Source organism: Populus alba, chromosome 1 (genome assembly GCF_005239225.2).
Source record: "Populus alba chromosome 1, ASM523922v2, whole genome shotgun sequence".
Lineage (NCBI taxonomy): Eukaryota > Viridiplantae > Streptophyta > Magnoliopsida > Malpighiales > Salicaceae > Populus > Populus alba.
The window spans coordinates 45,098,087-45,115,437 of NC_133284.1; the positions used below are offsets into that span (position 1 = coordinate 45,098,087).

The following is a 17,351-nucleotide window of genomic DNA, read 5'->3' on the forward strand; positions in this document are numbered from 1 at the left end:
TTTAAACCTTCCATGAATGTTGTTGGCTATTGTTGGGTTTACAAAATCAAACAACGGGTCGATGGTGCTATTGATCTTTACAATGCATGTTTGGTTGTGCGTAGATTCACTCAACAAAAAGGTATCAACTACTTAGAAATCTTCAGTCTTGTTGTTAAACCGATTATTATTCAGCTTGTCCTTATTATTGGTGTATCTAACCATTAGCAAATGTGTCAATTTGATGTACATAATACCTTCCTCAATGGTGCCCTTCAGGAGGTTGTTTATATGCAACAACCTACAAGTTTTGTTGACCTTACTCTACCCACTCATATATATCGCCTTCACAAGTCCCTCTATGGTTTAAAACAAGCTCCATGGGTATGGTACACATGACTGAGTGACTTTCTTCTATCGATTAGCTTTTACGCTCCCAAAACTGATAGCTTTTTATTTATTCTAACTGTGAATCATGATATCTGCTATCTGCTTGTCAATGTAGATGAGATTCTACTCACTGGTAATAATTCTACTCTAATTCATTACCTTATTAGTTTGCTGACTTTGGAATTTAAACTCTAGGATCTGGGTCATGCTTATTATTTTTTAGGAATTGAGGTCACTCCCACCAGCATGGGGCTTATGCTTAGTCAACATAAATATGCTCTTGATATTTTTAGTCGGGTTGGTATGTCATCCTGCAAGCCTATTGGTACACCGGCTTCTGTTTTAAAGGTCAGACTACAGCCTAATGATTTATACTCTTAGTTAAACTAAGATCATGAGGACATGAAAACAAGATATGATGAAAGAATTACGACAAAAATAATGCTACAGTTTAATTTTGTCTATTAAAATCCTTTGGTATTTCAAAAAAGATATAAACTTAAGATTTCTTATTCGAATGAGAGCATATGTATATTGATTGAGCTACACATTCACTGGAACCTGTGAAAGGAAAGACCTAAATACTAGCTAGATCATGGTCATGCATTTTGGCTAGTATCATGTCTAATTTGAGTACTACAATTATAGTATATGATTTTGCTTTCGCTCTTTGTAAAACTTCCTCTTTCTCTGTTACAAATCTATAGAATAGAACATCAAAAACTACATAAATCTCTTATAATTTCTATATATATATATATATATATATATATATATATATATATCATTCTTTGCAAATTATCATTGTATCAAAGCATGTTATTCTAAAAATTCTTCCAAGAATCATGGTCATCCTTTTAAGGATTCATGACAATTAGAAGCTACCGTTGATTTACTAAACTTCATCCAGCCTTGTCAAGTATTTTTTGTTATCCAACCTATTAAGCTCCATAACCCATATGATACTTTAGTCTAATATCTACTAAACTAGGTGTGATATATCATTTCTCTTGGCTTATTGTTAGTAATGAAGTTTTAAAAGTCAAAGTAGCTTGAAAAGATTTTTAGGTTATATAGTCGGTTAATCAATTGACCCTAACAATTTCATTCATTATCCCTAGCCAAGATGGTTGATAGCTTGTATTTAGTGCTTGGTAGACCAAGGTGACTTGTGGCTAATATCTACAAAAGGTTCTTTTTGGTAGATGTGGAGACTCTCTAATGCTTAAATAAGTATCTTTTTAAATAAAGAAAATACAATAATATTCTATAAAGAAATGCTCTGAAAATATATATGCAATAGATAATGAAGATTGTGAACCTTTGTTCTAAAGGTTTCATGTGTATTTATAGCTTATGAGTCTTATTTTTTTGTGGAGAAAATGACTGAAGTGTAATTTTATCTTTGTGATATTAAGTTTGAGTTGTATTGTGAGCTATATTCCACTCATTTTATCTAGCTAAAAAATGGTAACATGAATGACCATGGAAGACTTTAATATATTTAATGGTCTTGGTAGAGTATAGACTTGTTTAATTAAGCCTATTTGTTGAGAAATAATTCTTATATGATTTAATATAAAAAAAAAATATAGAATTGATGGTGTTAGACCCAATCATCTCTTGGGTCTAACCAGTGTCAAAACCAACACGTCTGGGATAGGCACATTGACAAGCCCATCTAGGCTAGGCACACTACCAAACTTATCCATTGCTAGGTCTCGCTAGCACCAGACCTATCAAGTTTGGGGCTTGGCACATTACCAAGCCAATCATGGTTGGGTTTTGTACTGGTCATATCTAATGCGCATGAGTCTTGGTACATTACCAACCTCAACCATGACTAGGTTTGGTTAACACGAAACCTAACGCTTAGACCCAACGTGTCTGGGGCTTGACTGTCAAGCCCAATCGTGACTCAGTCTAATTAGCATCAAACCCGACATGTTAAGAAAGGTTGTTTTGTCATAAAAAAATAAAAGAAAAACTCATGTTTATTTTTTAACTTGCTGTTGAAATTTGCAGCTAAAAAAATACAATATAGTCTCCTCTAACTAACTCTAATGGACTCATTTTGGGTTGCAAGCTAATCAACTTAAACTGGTAAAATTCCTCTATGTAACCCAAAGCTCCAATTTTCACATATTCTTGATAGAATTTAATCCTAAATTCAAACACATCATTATCTCTCGTCTAAATGAATTACTTAGCCTACCATTATAGTTGGAAAGCTTGAGATGTCAACTTTCCATCCTAACTTTAATCAAAGTAAATATCAACTTGTATCTTCATATATGTCTCAAACAGTACATAAAGATCTAGTTTGATAGCTTTGACAAGATTGATCTAGTAACTTCGACCCTCTTAAATAATATTTATTAAAACTCCATTTAACCTAAAAATTTACCACAATATATTTTCATGTGTCTAGTATCTTCTTATGAAATTATAGCTTTATTTGATGTATGATTTGAGATATATGTCTGATCTTGCAAAACTAGTTAGCAAATATTTTAAGGCTAAATTAGAACCTGACTTTGTTTGTATCAAATGTCTCCCAAAAAGTTATTCAACAAATGACACAAAGTTCATTGAAACAGCTTTACTAGGTGTTCACTTTGCTATATTCATTATTACTGGTTTTTTCATGTAAAAGACTCCAATTTCCCTTTTAGTTTTTTTATTCTAATGTTTTTAACCACATGTCTGGATATAAACAAGTTTTTTCTACTCTTAAACCTTACCCATCAAACCAATCCATTATCACAACAAATAGGAACAAATTGCTTATTAAAGGTATTGAGACAGTCAGTTTAAATAACAATTCTAATAGGCCTTTATCCCTTACCAATACCTTTTATGTATGAAAGTTAGTGGCAAACTGAATTTTTGTTATACATTTGGTGGTCAAAATTGCTCAATTAAATTTTCTCTTTATGGTTGTGATGTCCTAAACCTTTCAACAGGGAAAATGAAATGAAAAGGGCATAAGCAAGGATGTTTGTTCCAATTTGATTCCACACTAACATCGTTGAGATTTGTAGATTCTCAAAATTTTCTTTCCAGTAAAACTTGGAGCCTTTGACACCATCATCTTAGATACTCTCATGCAAAAAAGCTTGAACACGTATTTAAATTTGATCTTCTTCTAGATAAACTAAATATAAATTATGTGTTTTTTTATAAACATTATCAAAGTTGTGTTATTGGTAAAGCATCCAAATTGCCTTTTAATATTAGCACTTCTCATTTTAATGTACCATTTAATCTAATACATAGTGATTTGCATCAATTTCCTTTTGTTTAGGGTATTGTTACTTTGTTTTGTTTATTGATCAATATAAATGTTTATGTGGATTTATTTTTTAAAGTGTTATATATAAGCTCACAAATATTGGCACAACTTTTATAATAATGATTGAAACACAATCTCAAAAAACTTGAACAAGTTAGCTAACTTGATTGATAACAAAACATGTGCAACTCCATTAGAACACTCAATGTGTAAAAGTTAGCCAAATTTTCTCTATATAAATAGTTATACAAGTATGTAGAATAAAGATATTACGAGCTATAAAAATCCATATATTTCATTTCTTTATAAAATTTGTAAGAACCTATTCAATAATTTGAATATATATAAATATTGTATCCATATGAGCTTTATAATGGTTAAATAATCATTCAGTATAAAAGCTTTGAAGAGAAAATGCGGTGTTAAGATTCAAACTTATTATCACTTTGTTAAAAAAAAACTCTACAAATAATTTCATATTAATTCATTTGCTTTTTAGGGGTAAGAATATCATTCTTGTGTTAGCTAATGTGAAAAGAAGCTAATTCTATTCTTGTATCAAATTTTAGGTTATTCATTTATTTATATTTGGATTGGTGTATTTATAGGAAAAGAAAATATCATTGCTATCTTTTTTATAAGTAAAAGCATAACAATGCTTAGTAAAAGTGAAATAAATTAAAAAATAAATTTAAAAAACATAATACCAATAGCTACCAAAAATCACCAGAATTGTAATATCATAAAATTATATAAACATTCAAAACTAATAACAAAAAATGAGGCATAAAATCCTTTCATATTTTTCGGGGTTTCGGAGTATTAGTCGAGATATGTGTAAGCTATCCTAGATATTTATGGTTAAAAAAAAATTTCCTTTTATTTTTATTTTGATTCAAATAAATGGAAAAAGGGTATAACTGTCGTCTTTGCAAGTAAATTTCGGGGGTGAAAGTGAAAAGGCATGGTAGAATTTTTTATTATTATTATTTTTTAATTTTGGGTGAAAGTGAGTAAGAATTGCCGTTAAAGTTCATATCCAGCTAATGCCTAATGGTGCCGTGTATTGGTTCAAGTTCAATCCATTTCCCACCATGGAAGAAAGGAGTTAAAAATAGTAACTAGAGTAGCAACACAGGGTTAAGGGATTTGGAGGTGGGGCCCGGAAACGATTCGGTCAAACGGATTTGGAGCGACGCTAGGGCGGTCAATGCGGAGGTGAGAGGTCTCGGCCAGGTGCGGGCGGCGTCTAAGAGGAAGAGCGCGTGATGTTGCTGAGGAGGATGTCACAGGTAGAGGACACAGTACTCCGCAATTCGTGCGCATCGTTTTCTTTATGACAAAACGATGCACCGACTCCCTGCCATGCCACGTGCGCACGTGACCCCTTAATCCCACCCCCCTTGTTATTCCCTTCTCTGACTCTCTCAACCTTTTTAATTATGTATTAAATAAATAGTTATTTTTTAATTATAGAGAGCGTAATTTAATAATCATAATGCCACCTGCTTTGCCTTCTTGTCTTTTCAAGACACTGTTTGTTAACGTTGTTCAATTCAATTTAATAATATCATTTTTATGTATAATTTAATAATTAGAATGATGATTTTTAGGTGTTTTTAAAATTTTAATATACTGGCATTAAAAATATAAAAAAAATCTCGAAAATAATATTTTATTATATTTTTTAATTGAAAAATATTCTTAACAAAAAAATTTTACACAACATTATCAAACATGTACTAACTTACTAAAATAATTTTAAAGAATTAAATGATTTTAAGTTTTGGGATTTCACCTTCAATTTTTCATTTGAATTAGTGAATGCCTGCACATTCTTTTTTTTTTTTTTACCTTAATTTTCCAGCCAATACAAAGATAAATATTTTTCTATAATTACATAAAACAAATCATATATTATACAAAAGCAACAATAATCATGTTCATCTTTGAAATAGTTTATACAAGTTTGATATATTTAAAAGAAATAAAGAAACTAAAAAAGTAATTTTTTGTAGATGAGTTTGAAACTAGGTTTCAAAAGATGTTCCATGAAAATAAAATTAATTTTTTAAAATAATTATTTTAAAAAATAACTATCACCACGCTTACAAAACACCTATTAATAGTCACTTAACTAAAAAATTATGATTGAAAAACCAATTATTAGCAAGAAAAATCATAAAAAAATAATCTAAAACAAGAAAAACAGCATGCATAGTGTGGAAAGCAAGAGGGGGAAGCTGTGATCATTCAGGAGGCTAACCTGTGGAGGTAGGGCAGGAAGAAATTAAGAAAAAGAGAGGTGACGGAGCGGCCACAGACACTGTCTCGTCCTTTTACATTCCAGCCGTACAAATTTTTATTATGATAAGCCCTTAACTCCGTCCTTACAAAACTGACATTACAACATTATTATATATCCCATTAAAATATCAAAATCCAAATCTAATCTCCAGAAGGCTTCCCGACGTCGCTTTTGACCAGTAAAGATTCTGTTCAACGCCAAACAGCCCTCGTTAATTACCCTTTTTTCCATTTTATTATTATTATAATCAGCAATTAGTAAAGGGTGAAACACTAGGCGGTGTTTGGTGATGTTAGCTTGGGAGAAACACCGAATTAACCAGGGTAGATAGACAGGCAGATAGCCACCATCCAAAGCAAAAGGAGTTGAATATGATATAATCACCAAGTTCTATGAAAAGGGGAGACTGCTGCACATGGATGCATGCTTATGATTTCTTGTTTTCAGAGCAATGCCTCGTCTCAAGCTTCCAAACCATGCCTGCTGTGTTCACTCAGTCTACACTCGGAGATCCATCAGTTTCTTCTTGCCACCATCCCTGATCATTCATCCCCTCGTCTTCTTCGTTTGATGCCTGTTAAAGCTGCGGTTGTATTGATTTTTCATGAATTTTTATTTCTTTTTTTCAATGATTTTACTATGTGATTATGTATTGTTTTGATCGAAGGATATTAAGTAATAAAAACCTCTTTCAAAAGCAAACTTAACCATATTTTTAAGAAGTTCTCATATAAATGTCCGGATTAACTTGTATTTATCTTGATTAATTCTATGAATTATAAAATTAACGATTCATGTAAATTTTTAATAATTTCGAGAGAATTTAAACTCAGTGATTATTGAAAAGTAAATTTAACAACTGGTAAAGTTGCTTTTTAGAATTAGATTTTTCCTCTTATAATGATGGTATTATAGTGAAATCTAGTATTTTGAATATAAATATGACTACCAACATATTAAGGATGAGGATATGGCAGTGTGTGTATATATAAATAAAATTCTCAATAATTAAACATAATTTTTTCGTTAGTGATTAGTTACCATTCATAATCCATTTTATTACTTACCAATTGCCCTGTTAATTAATTAATATATATTATGGAGAGAGTTTTAGCGTGAGAATTATTTATAAATAATTTTACTACTTTAAACTAAACATGGGAGACAAAAGAGGAGTCGATTTATGCAAATTCAACATCTTTGAAGCTAGCATGTAGCTGTAGTCGACGGCAATGAGTTGTCGAATTTAATGGCAATTGTGGTACAATTTAATTTCAAGTCCAACAAAAGAGTAGCAATTCAACACTGTACAACACCATCACAGGGCCAATGTCAACAGCCTGATTTTTTATTTATTTTATTTTATTTTTCAAAACTTTAAATTTCTTTAAATTTTAATTTTAAATTTTTTTTATATTTTAAGATCATTTTAAAATGTGCTGATTTCAAATATAATTTTTTTAAAAATAAAAAAAATTATTTTAATATATTATTTTTTAAAAATATATTTTAAACTATAGCTATTATCATAATTTCAGACAAGCCCTCAAACGTGGCATAAGAGATTTGAAAACCTTTACTCCACCACAAAAGAAGGATAAGAGTTGTCAAGTTGCTCACTCAAGAATTTTTGGTAAACGTAATCTCTCTCAAACCTTATTTACAAATTATTGTATATAGTAGTTATAAGGCCTGTATTTTATTGTAGGTTACATATTTTTTTTATATATAAAAAAGTCATATAGGTTTTTTTTTTAAGTTTAAAAAATTTAACTTCAAATAAAAAAAAAAGTGTACATACATATAATTAAATAAATCAAGAACTATGTGTGGTAATAAATAAATAAAAAGTCATTAATGATACCTAAAAGTAAAACTTGAAAAATTAGGAATTAGAGGTAAATCAAGATATTTAATCTCGAAAGATAAGATATTTACCTAGTTGTGTTTGCTAATTTTTTTTGTTGAAATAATTTTTTATTTAAGCAAATGATAATAGAAATAGAGACACAAATTAAATTGATCGAATAAAATAAAAGAGAAAAAAACATTATGCAAAGCTGCATATATTAGAAATATTATAGGAAAATAAATTTTATTTATTTTAAAAATAAAGTTCATCTATATAAAAGATTTAAAAAAAAAAATTATAGATGAATTAGGAAACACTCTACAAATTTAAATGCATAACTAAAAAAAATAATTGTCATTTAAAAGAGGCTCTCCAAACAAAATTAAAGAGAGAAAGGGCACTAATTTAAATAAAAATTAAAAAAAATTAGAAAAAAAACCATAAAAAATTATTAATTAAAAAAAAGAATTAGACAAAAAAGAGAGCAAATGTTAGGCTAGCCCGCCTGGCCTATTTTGGCAGGGTTCGCACGATTAGGCATTTAATTTTTTTTTGTTTTATAATCAAGGTGGATTTTAAAAAATATATATTAGACAATGCATTGTCTGATTTGCCCATATTAGAGCTATTATAATAGTTGAAAAATCAAGGCTTAAGTTTCTTTACCCAAAAATAATTTTTGAACCAAAACACCATATAATTTTATTCATGGCTTAAAAAATCTAAAAAACCAAAATCAATCAAAATTTAAAAATCAACTCGAGTTTAGATCTGTTTTTTCACGAACTTTAAAGGTACAAAAACAACTAATATGAACTCCCTTCATCAAATGAAACCATTTAACATGAATATAGTCTGTTTTAGTGGTCTATATTGGTGTCAATAATATTTTTATCTCTCTACCATACGAAGCCAACGACCTCTCTCTCTCTTTCTTCTCTCAAACATGAATATAGTCTGTTTTAGTGGCCTATATCGGTGTCAATAATATTTTTATCTCTCTACCATACGAAGCCAACGACCTCTCTCTCTCTTTCTTCTCTCAAACAGTGACTAAAAAATAACAAAAACGAACTTTTGTATTAAAATTGAGTTGGAAAGATATCGAGGTATTGAAATTGAATAATTTAAGTGATTTTTAAAATTCAAGGATCAAAGTACATCTTTTACGAAATTTATAGCATGACACTCATGTTTGATGTCTTTTTCATTCTGATCACTCCTTTTGATCTCACCTTTTCATAAAAAATCAAAATTAATTGGTCTTTAATTAAGAATAAATTGTGTGAAAAAAAAGGTTTAAAGACCAAATTGAAAAAAATAATATTTTACACAACTCATCCATAATAACATGTGAAAGAATAAACAAAAAAATCTTGCCCAACAAAAAACCCAAGATATGTGGAATAATATTTTTTTTATTTACATGAGATATTCGGGCTAATTTGCACGTACCTCGACTAATTCCCACGAACCCTGAAATTAGTGAACAAATAAATTTTCAATAACCATTAATATTAGCAACCACATAACTTGAACATGAGATTACATGCACCACCTACTATATAGTTATGGGCAGAATAGGACTTAATAGGTAACCCCAGTTGTAGATTTTGTTCACTATACATTGGATTGGGGTCTATTTGATTATTTTTCCTGGTATCCTTGTTGACTTTTCATCGAAACAAGGCCTTTACAGAACGCAACATGAGAAAATAGTGCCTGCAAAACCAAGTCAAGAACAACCAAAACCTAACCCTCAACACCAAGAAACTGAGATTTCCAACAAAGAAAAGGGATAGAATTGCAATTTCGCCCTGTAGAAGAGAAATCAAAACAACAAATTTCTACCCCTCCCTTCTCTATTCTTGGCAAAGAGACAGAGAGAGAAGATAACAGCTGTCCCCACCCCCTTTTTTTCATGGTTTTAAGGCGACACCAGAAGGAAACAAATTAAGAAAAGAAAACATCCCCTTGGACCCCTTCTCTTTGCCCCTGTCCTCCCTTTTAACCCCATACCTCTTTGATCGAGATCACCAACCCGTATTACTACAGGGGCAAGCATAAAGAACTGGACACGCATATTGAGAGAGTGATTCATCAAGAGAACACAAAGGAAAAGGGTCCATTCACCTTTGTGGCTCTTGAAGAGAATTTACTATAGAGAAAATAAAAAAGAAAGAAGAAAGAACAGGATATAAATAAGCAGGCAAGTGCAAAACAAGGTTTGTGTAGGCAGTGTTTCAACAAGTGAAGATAGAAAAAAACAAAAGAAACGCTTAAAAGGGTTTCTGTTTCCAAAGGCAAACTGCAAGTGTGGAGTGAAAGAGCTTAAAACAAAGGGAAAAAAAAAAGGACTTACACCTCCATATAGAGAGATAAAGAGAGAGGGACTTCTAGAGAGAGAGACAAAGAGATGGTGGGCTCAGGAGGAGCAGATAGGAGCAAAGAAGCTGTTGGGATGATGGCCCTTCATGAGGCCCTTAGAAGCGTCTGTCTCAACTCAGACTGGACTTACTCTGTCTTCTGGACTATTCGTCCTCGCCCGTATATATCTTCTTTTTTGTGTTAAAGTTTCTAACTTTCTATCTCTATAGTACTGTTCAATCTGTTTCTTGCTCGGCAAATTCCGTCTTACAACTGTTTCCTTAAAGGGGTTGTCTTTCTGTTTTGCAGAAGAGTTAGGGGTGGTAATGGTTGCAAGGTTGGAGATGATAATGGAAGCTTGTGAGTTTTTACTTTTTTTTTTTGTTTTTCTTCTATGTTCTCTTTTTGTTACGAAGAAAACAAAGAAAATGGGGACGATGGTGGACCGATACTCTAATGAGTTGTGATTCTTTGTACTTTTCCTAGTATATGACAAAGTTCCCTAAAGTTACAGCTTCGCTACTTCATTCTTCTTCTTTTTTCTCAGTAACCAAACAAAGCATTACTCTTTTGCTTCTTGAAAGAAACACGCAGGACTTAAGATTGTTGACTCGTGTATTCAAGCACCATGTTTAATCAACACGTACATGTTAATTACAAATGGGTTTGATCTATTACGATTAGTGCATGATTATTCAATTTGCAAGCAAGTTAAGTCTTGGTCTTTTAATATGAATTTAATTCTTGACTAATTGACTTGTGAAGGATGTTGATGTGGGAAGATGGGTTTTGTCGAGGGAGAGTTGGAGATTGCCTGGAAGAAATCGACGGCGAGGATCCTGTCAGGAAAGCATTCAGCAAAATGTCCATTCAGTTATATAATTATGGAGAAGGGTGGGTACTGGGTAGGTGCTGTTATTTTGTTTTAAATTCTCACACTCTCTCTGAACGAAAGGAAGTCTTCTCTATCTAGTAAAGTGGTTAGAGAGCAAAAATCAGAAAGTGAAAAACATATGCTGTTCATGTGTTTTTATTGGTTTTTATTTCTTCTGAGCAGGTTAATGGGAAAGGTTGCCTCTGATAAGTGCCATAAATGGGTCTTCAAAGAACCTACTGAATGTGAACCAAATATTTCCAACTACTGGCAAAGTTCATTTGATGCTGTATGCAACAACACCCATAAATCCTCTTTTTTTTTCCTCTTTTTTTTTTGCTTGCCTGATAAGCACCTGTAAGAAGATTGGACAAGAAGTGGTGTTGTGAATTTAATGTGCTTCATTATTAGTTAAAGTTAGATGGAACCATATTTAAGATTGTTGATGGTAACCTTGTCTCTTTGAATGTTTCGTTTGCAGCTTCCTTCTGAATGGACAGATCAGTTCGAGTCTGGTATTCAGGTCAGCACTGAAATAGTTAATTTACAGTCATTAGGCTCATTTTTCTCTTTTCTTTTTTTCTGCCAGTATCACTTCTCCCTCTTCCAGTACTTAGATTGTGTTCCGCATTTATTAATGTTGACCAGACCATTGCTGTCATACAAGCTGGCCATGGCCTTCTACAACTGGGCTCCTGCAAGATCGTGAGTTACAATTTTTTTTTTTTCTGAGAACTTATCTAGTTTCTTATTTTTCCTCGAAGAATTAATTTTGAAGAGTAATTTTCCCTGAAGATCTTTAATGATTGCTTTTGATCTCTTGAGGGCACCGTTCATGTTTTCAGATACCTGAGGACCTTCATTTTGTACTAAGAATGAGGCATACGTTTGAATCTCTTGGCTACCAGTCTGGTTTCTACCTCTCCCAGCTCTTCTCATCGACCAGAAACACTTCGTCTTCTTCCTCAATACCTACTACTAAGCAATCTGCAATTCCAACCCGTTCAACACAGCCCCTTTTCAACTGGGGTCAAAGACCTCTTCCATCTGCAGCAGCTTCTTTGCTTTCTTCACAGAATTTTCAAAACCCTTCGGCTAGACTTGGATTTCCACAAGCCAAGGACGAGCCCCATATGTTTATCCTTCCCCATTCATCTGAAACCCGAATGGAAGAGATGATGGGAGAGCATGAAAATGACATCAAATGGCCCAATGGTTTGTCTTTCTTCAATGCTCTCACCGGACGGGCAGATGATGCCAAGCTTTTGTTTAACCCTGAGAGCTTAGGAAACAAAGGAGACCGCAATCACCACCCTCATATCCTTGAAGGGAAGAGTCCAAATCCAAATTCAGACGCTTCAAATATGAACAATGCTGGTGGTATGAATCCCAACGAGTTCTTGAGCTTAGATTGCCATCCTGATAGTGCAAGGAAAATGGAAAACAAGTTCAAAAGGAGCTTTACTTTGCCTGCAAGAATGACTTCATCGTCTTCCACATCGGTTGACCACCATCAGCACCATCCTATGGAGTACAGGAATCCTGAATCAGGGGTGTATTCAGACGTCATGGAGACTTTCTTGGAGTGAAATCTGCCTTAGATGGGGTAAAAGATGAGAACTTGTATCTAAGGAAAAAAAAAAAAAAAAACTTTTGTGCTTTTAGCACTGGGACTCTAGTGTTTGTTTTATTATGTTCTTTTACTATTTTGTGTTTCCTTTGTTAATTCACGGATCTTCCTCATCATTTGTTGTAGCTGATCGGTCGCAGTCCTTTTTTTTTTTTTTTTTTTTTTTTTTTTTAATTTTCTTTTCCGGGATAGAGGAAAAGTTAGTAGGGGGATGATGCTGCTTGCTTGTCATGTTATGTCAAGGCCGAAAGCGAAGCGTTAATGGGTTTCTCAATCATCTTAACCAATCCTAGGGCAGGTTTAGGTGTCATTTGATGATTAATTTGTTTTAGATTGTTTTAAAATATTAATATTAAAAATAAATTTTAAAAAATAAAAAATATTATTTTAATATATTTTTAAATAAACAAATAAAGCATGCTGGGTTTGCTTTAACCTCAGGAGGCAAGCAGGAAGGAAAGCCATTGGCCAATGAAGTTCTTTGATGCATGCAACAAACTAAAGATAATCAAGAAAACAAAAATAAATATCAGTTAACAGTGGAGTTTCTTGTCATGATTTTGATTATTAAAAAGATAAAATCTGATTCGCATGGGAATTCAATGTATTCCCTCGTATAGACCATTATTTAACGCGATAATATAATTATTTTTTTTCCATAAAAAAAAAAATCAATGCCCTTGACCTTGTTATTAAGGTAATATGGTTTTTTCTATAGAGTTCATTAATTATTATGAGATTAATAGAAATAATTCATTTTTTTTTATCTCTTAAATGCATAGTGAAAAATATTATACTACCTTAAATGCAATTTTTTAAAAAGATTGATTAGACAATTCAGTATTTTTATTTTTTATATGTGCAATATAAAGACTATAAAAATTGATAAAAGGCTAATAAGAGACAATTTGATTTTTTTACATTTTATAAACACAATATAAAAATTATATTACTCTTAAAAACAAAATTTGTCAAGCTTGTATTCAAGGCTTTTTTTTTTTTTTTGTATTTTTCAAAGTGATTTTTTTTTTATTAGAAAGTTAACAGGGGAGTTGATTTGATCTTTTTACAAACATAAATATTATTATTTTTTAAAATATTAGCGAGTGTGACATACCTATTAATGAGTGGACGATGCACATGGCTTTCTTTCACGTCAAAATACCACATTCTAAAGTGACATTGGGAGAGTCTTGTCGTGATCTTTTCGTTTATGCCATGCGTGTGTATGATGAAGTAGTGATTGGGCTCCAATGAATTTTTTTTTTTGTCTTTTTATTTTTTTCTATCATTGCTAAAATATAAAGATATCCTTTTTATTTTTTTTTTATTGTTAATTTTTTTATATTAATATTATATAAATTAATCAAGTTTATTAAACTAATGAGTTAACAACTCTAGCCTTAAAATTTCTTTTTAGCTTTTTAAAAATATTTGTATCTTTTCTCATATTGAAAAAAAAAGAAAAAAAAGGACAGTTCCCAAACCAAACAGAACGCGGGTACTATGTGGGTCATCACTAAGGTTCAGTCCAGCTCTAATCTGTCCTCGTTGCTTCTGTGCTTATTTTGAACAGAATCTTAACAATTCTGGTTTTAAAAAACAATTAATTACTCTTTGATTAGACCTCTTATCATTATTTTGTTCTTGAGAGAGTTGCAACCTGACAGACAGTGGCTGTCAAATCAAGTTTGACTTTGATTAGATTCAACCTAAAGGTACAGCCACACCCCCTGCCCTCGTCAGTTTGCCAGTGGAATAACTCTGATCAATCGCTTGTTTTTTTTTTTTTTTTTTTTTTTTTAAAAAATAATAATAAATTTGAATACTTTATCGTGTATCATGTACAAGTTAGGTTTAGGCCATGTTTGTTTCCCAAAAAGTAGTTTTTGGGAAACTATTTTCAAAACTTTCCTGTGTTTGTTTGTCATTAGAAAAGTTGGCAAACGGAAAACACTTTCCGGTCAACGGAAAACACTTTTTCGTCAACGGAAAATACTTTCCGGTCAACAGAAAACACTTTCCAGTCAATTTCAGTCAAAGAAAAATTTGACTTGGTTTTCAGGAAAGTGTTTTCCCTTTAGCTGTGTTTGTTTTCCGGAAAGTGGTTTCCGGGAAATCACTTTCCAAACTTTCTTGTATTTGTTTGCCAGTAGGAAAGTTGGTCAATGGAAAACACTTTCCAGTAAAAGGAAAATTTGGCTTAGTTTTCGGGAAAGTGTTTTCCTGAAAAATTTAGGGGAAAAACACTTTCCGGAAGTTGTGAAAAATTTAGAAATGTCATTATTTTCTGATTATATTAAATTTAATCCTCAAACTTTTGATTGGTGTGTCTATATATATATATATATATATTATTTTGAACACTTATTTTTAATTTCATCTCTTAAAATTTTATTTTTATATTAACTTTGGTTCTTATTTTTATAATTGCTATTTGCTTTTTCCTTATCATATTTTATTAAAATTTTTTATCTATCAAATTTGATCCTCATTCTTTTGATTGTTACTTATTTTATTTGAAATAATTTATGAAATGTTGATTATTATTATTTTAATTTCTTCATCTTTTATTTTTTTAAAAAAAATTTTAGATTTGATCTCTATTATTTTGATTATTATTTATTTTATTTGAGATAATTTATGAAATTATATATTTTTTTTCAATTTCATTCTCATTCAACTTTTTAATTTGTAAGATTTGTTTCTCATTATTTTAATAAGCTATATATGAATATAGGATATAATAAAAAAAATTCATCATTATAAATACTTTTTAGATTTCATTTTTTTATTGTAAGTGATTAAATATTTTATATATATTAGATAAACTTGAAAAAAAAATTAATTCATTAATAAATTATTTTCCAGTTCATTTTCCATAATACAACAAAACACTGGAAAATGTTTTCCGGAATTCAGTTTCCAAGAATTCACTTTTCCCGGAATTCACTTTTCAAAAAGAAACCACTTTTTTGCAAACAAACGGAGCCTTAGTAACAACTAGCCAAATACACTCAGTGCTGTATTATTTATAAGATTTCAGATTAATTTTTACATGAAAAACGGAAGCGTTAATATCATGGATATGCTTTTTACTAGCGTAATTGTTTTTAATTGAAAAATATAAAGATAATGTCTATGCTTTAACAAAATGAATTGAGAAGTACATGAATGGATAAATCAAAAAAGAGTTGTTAATACTAATTTTTTAAATTGATATTTTTTTAAAAAATTTTTATTATTCAATATTTAATTGAGTTCCAGATTAAATTAGGGTCTAGAATTTAAAGCATATTCAATATTATGGTAAATTTTATGGTTGTGGTTGGAATTTTTTTTTTTTATATAAAAAAGATTTTTGATTAAGATTGGTTTGATATTTATATATGTTTAGTTAAAACTGTGGTTGAAATTGAAGTTGAATAAAAAATAGTTTAATGTGTTTGGTTACATATGCTTTTTAAATTGATATTATATATATATATATTCATGGTTTTTAATTTAAATATTGTTAATTTAAATATCACTATTATATCATTAAATAAATAATACTTTATATAAAATATTTTTTTATTATTCCATTAACTTATCTACAATTTCATCACATATGAAATTCATTCAATAAAGACAACAATTTCTATGGTTTTTTGAGCGGACAACAAAATCAAGTAAAATATAATTAGAAATAAAATTGGAATTGCGATCAAATTCTGCAAATGCTACGTCATCATGCAATCTCCTTTTAATTTATGTAGTGTTATTGAATAATATTAAATACTAATTTTTCAAGTAAAACACAATTTAAAAAAAAATTGGATTTTTTTTTACCGATTTGGACAAGGTCAAATGAATAGTGGAGTCACTGTTCATGTGAATTAATTCACCTAGCACTGTTTACGTGACACTGCAGAGTAAATTAATTTACTTTGCACATATGAAGATGGTGGAATGCGGGCAATGATAGACAAAAAAAGCAATAATTTTTTACTTTTACAAAACCGATGGTGTGAACTCAATTGTTAGTGGGACCTATTTTTAAATCAGCGTTTTAATTTTTTTACCTAACGGTTGTAAATTATGGTTGGAACAAAACACAGTTCCAACCACAATATCAAACAAACACGTAATAGGTTGTAAATTTAAGAGATTAACCTAGGTCGCTTGAGTTTAATTGTATTTTTTTTAACTTATGTTTTTTTAATTTTATCTAACAACATTTGAATTTGGGTATGTTTGAAATTGTAGTAGCGGTTCTAGTTCAAAGTGCTTTGCATTTAGAAATGCATCAAGATGTTGTTTTTTATTTTTTAAAAATTATTTTTAATATCAAAGCATCAAAACGATCAAAAATTAAATTTTTTGAGAACACGGGTTGGACCGTGTGTTCCCAAACATGCTCTTAATTGGAGATTGAGTTTCATTATTTTTTTAAATATTTTTCTATAGAATTTTTAACTAGTTTTAAAAATGATTTGAGTTATTTCAGGTCTTTTTATTTGTTGTTCCCTTGTTAAATTTAGCATTTTTTTTAAATAAATTTTATTTTTTAATTATTATTTTTTTCATTTTCAACCTTAGCTCAATATTTTATTTTGATTTGGATTCCATGAGATTAATTATTGTGGTCTTATACTCATAATAGCGGTTATCTAT

At 30.4% G+C, this 17,351-nt stretch overlaps 1 protein-coding gene across 1 annotated transcript; it reads left to right on the forward strand.

Annotated features, from left to right (window-relative positions):
• Positions 1 to 9,585: 9,585 nt before the first annotated feature.
• LOC118038197 (protein RICE SALT SENSITIVE 3) lies at positions 9,586 to 12,820 on the forward strand. The gene is made up of 7 exons (XM_035044518.2): positions 9,586 to 10,371; positions 10,501 to 10,551; positions 10,957 to 11,085; positions 11,249 to 11,354; positions 11,547 to 11,588; positions 11,714 to 11,770; positions 11,911 to 12,820. Exons 1-7 carry the CDS (start codon positions 10,241 to 10,243, stop codon positions 12,652 to 12,654), a joined length of 1,260 nt encoding a protein of 419 aa, XP_034900409.1. The 5' UTR covers positions 9,586 to 10,240; the 3' UTR covers positions 12,655 to 12,820.
• The last annotated feature ends 4,531 nt before the right edge of the window (positions 12,821 to 17,351 follow it).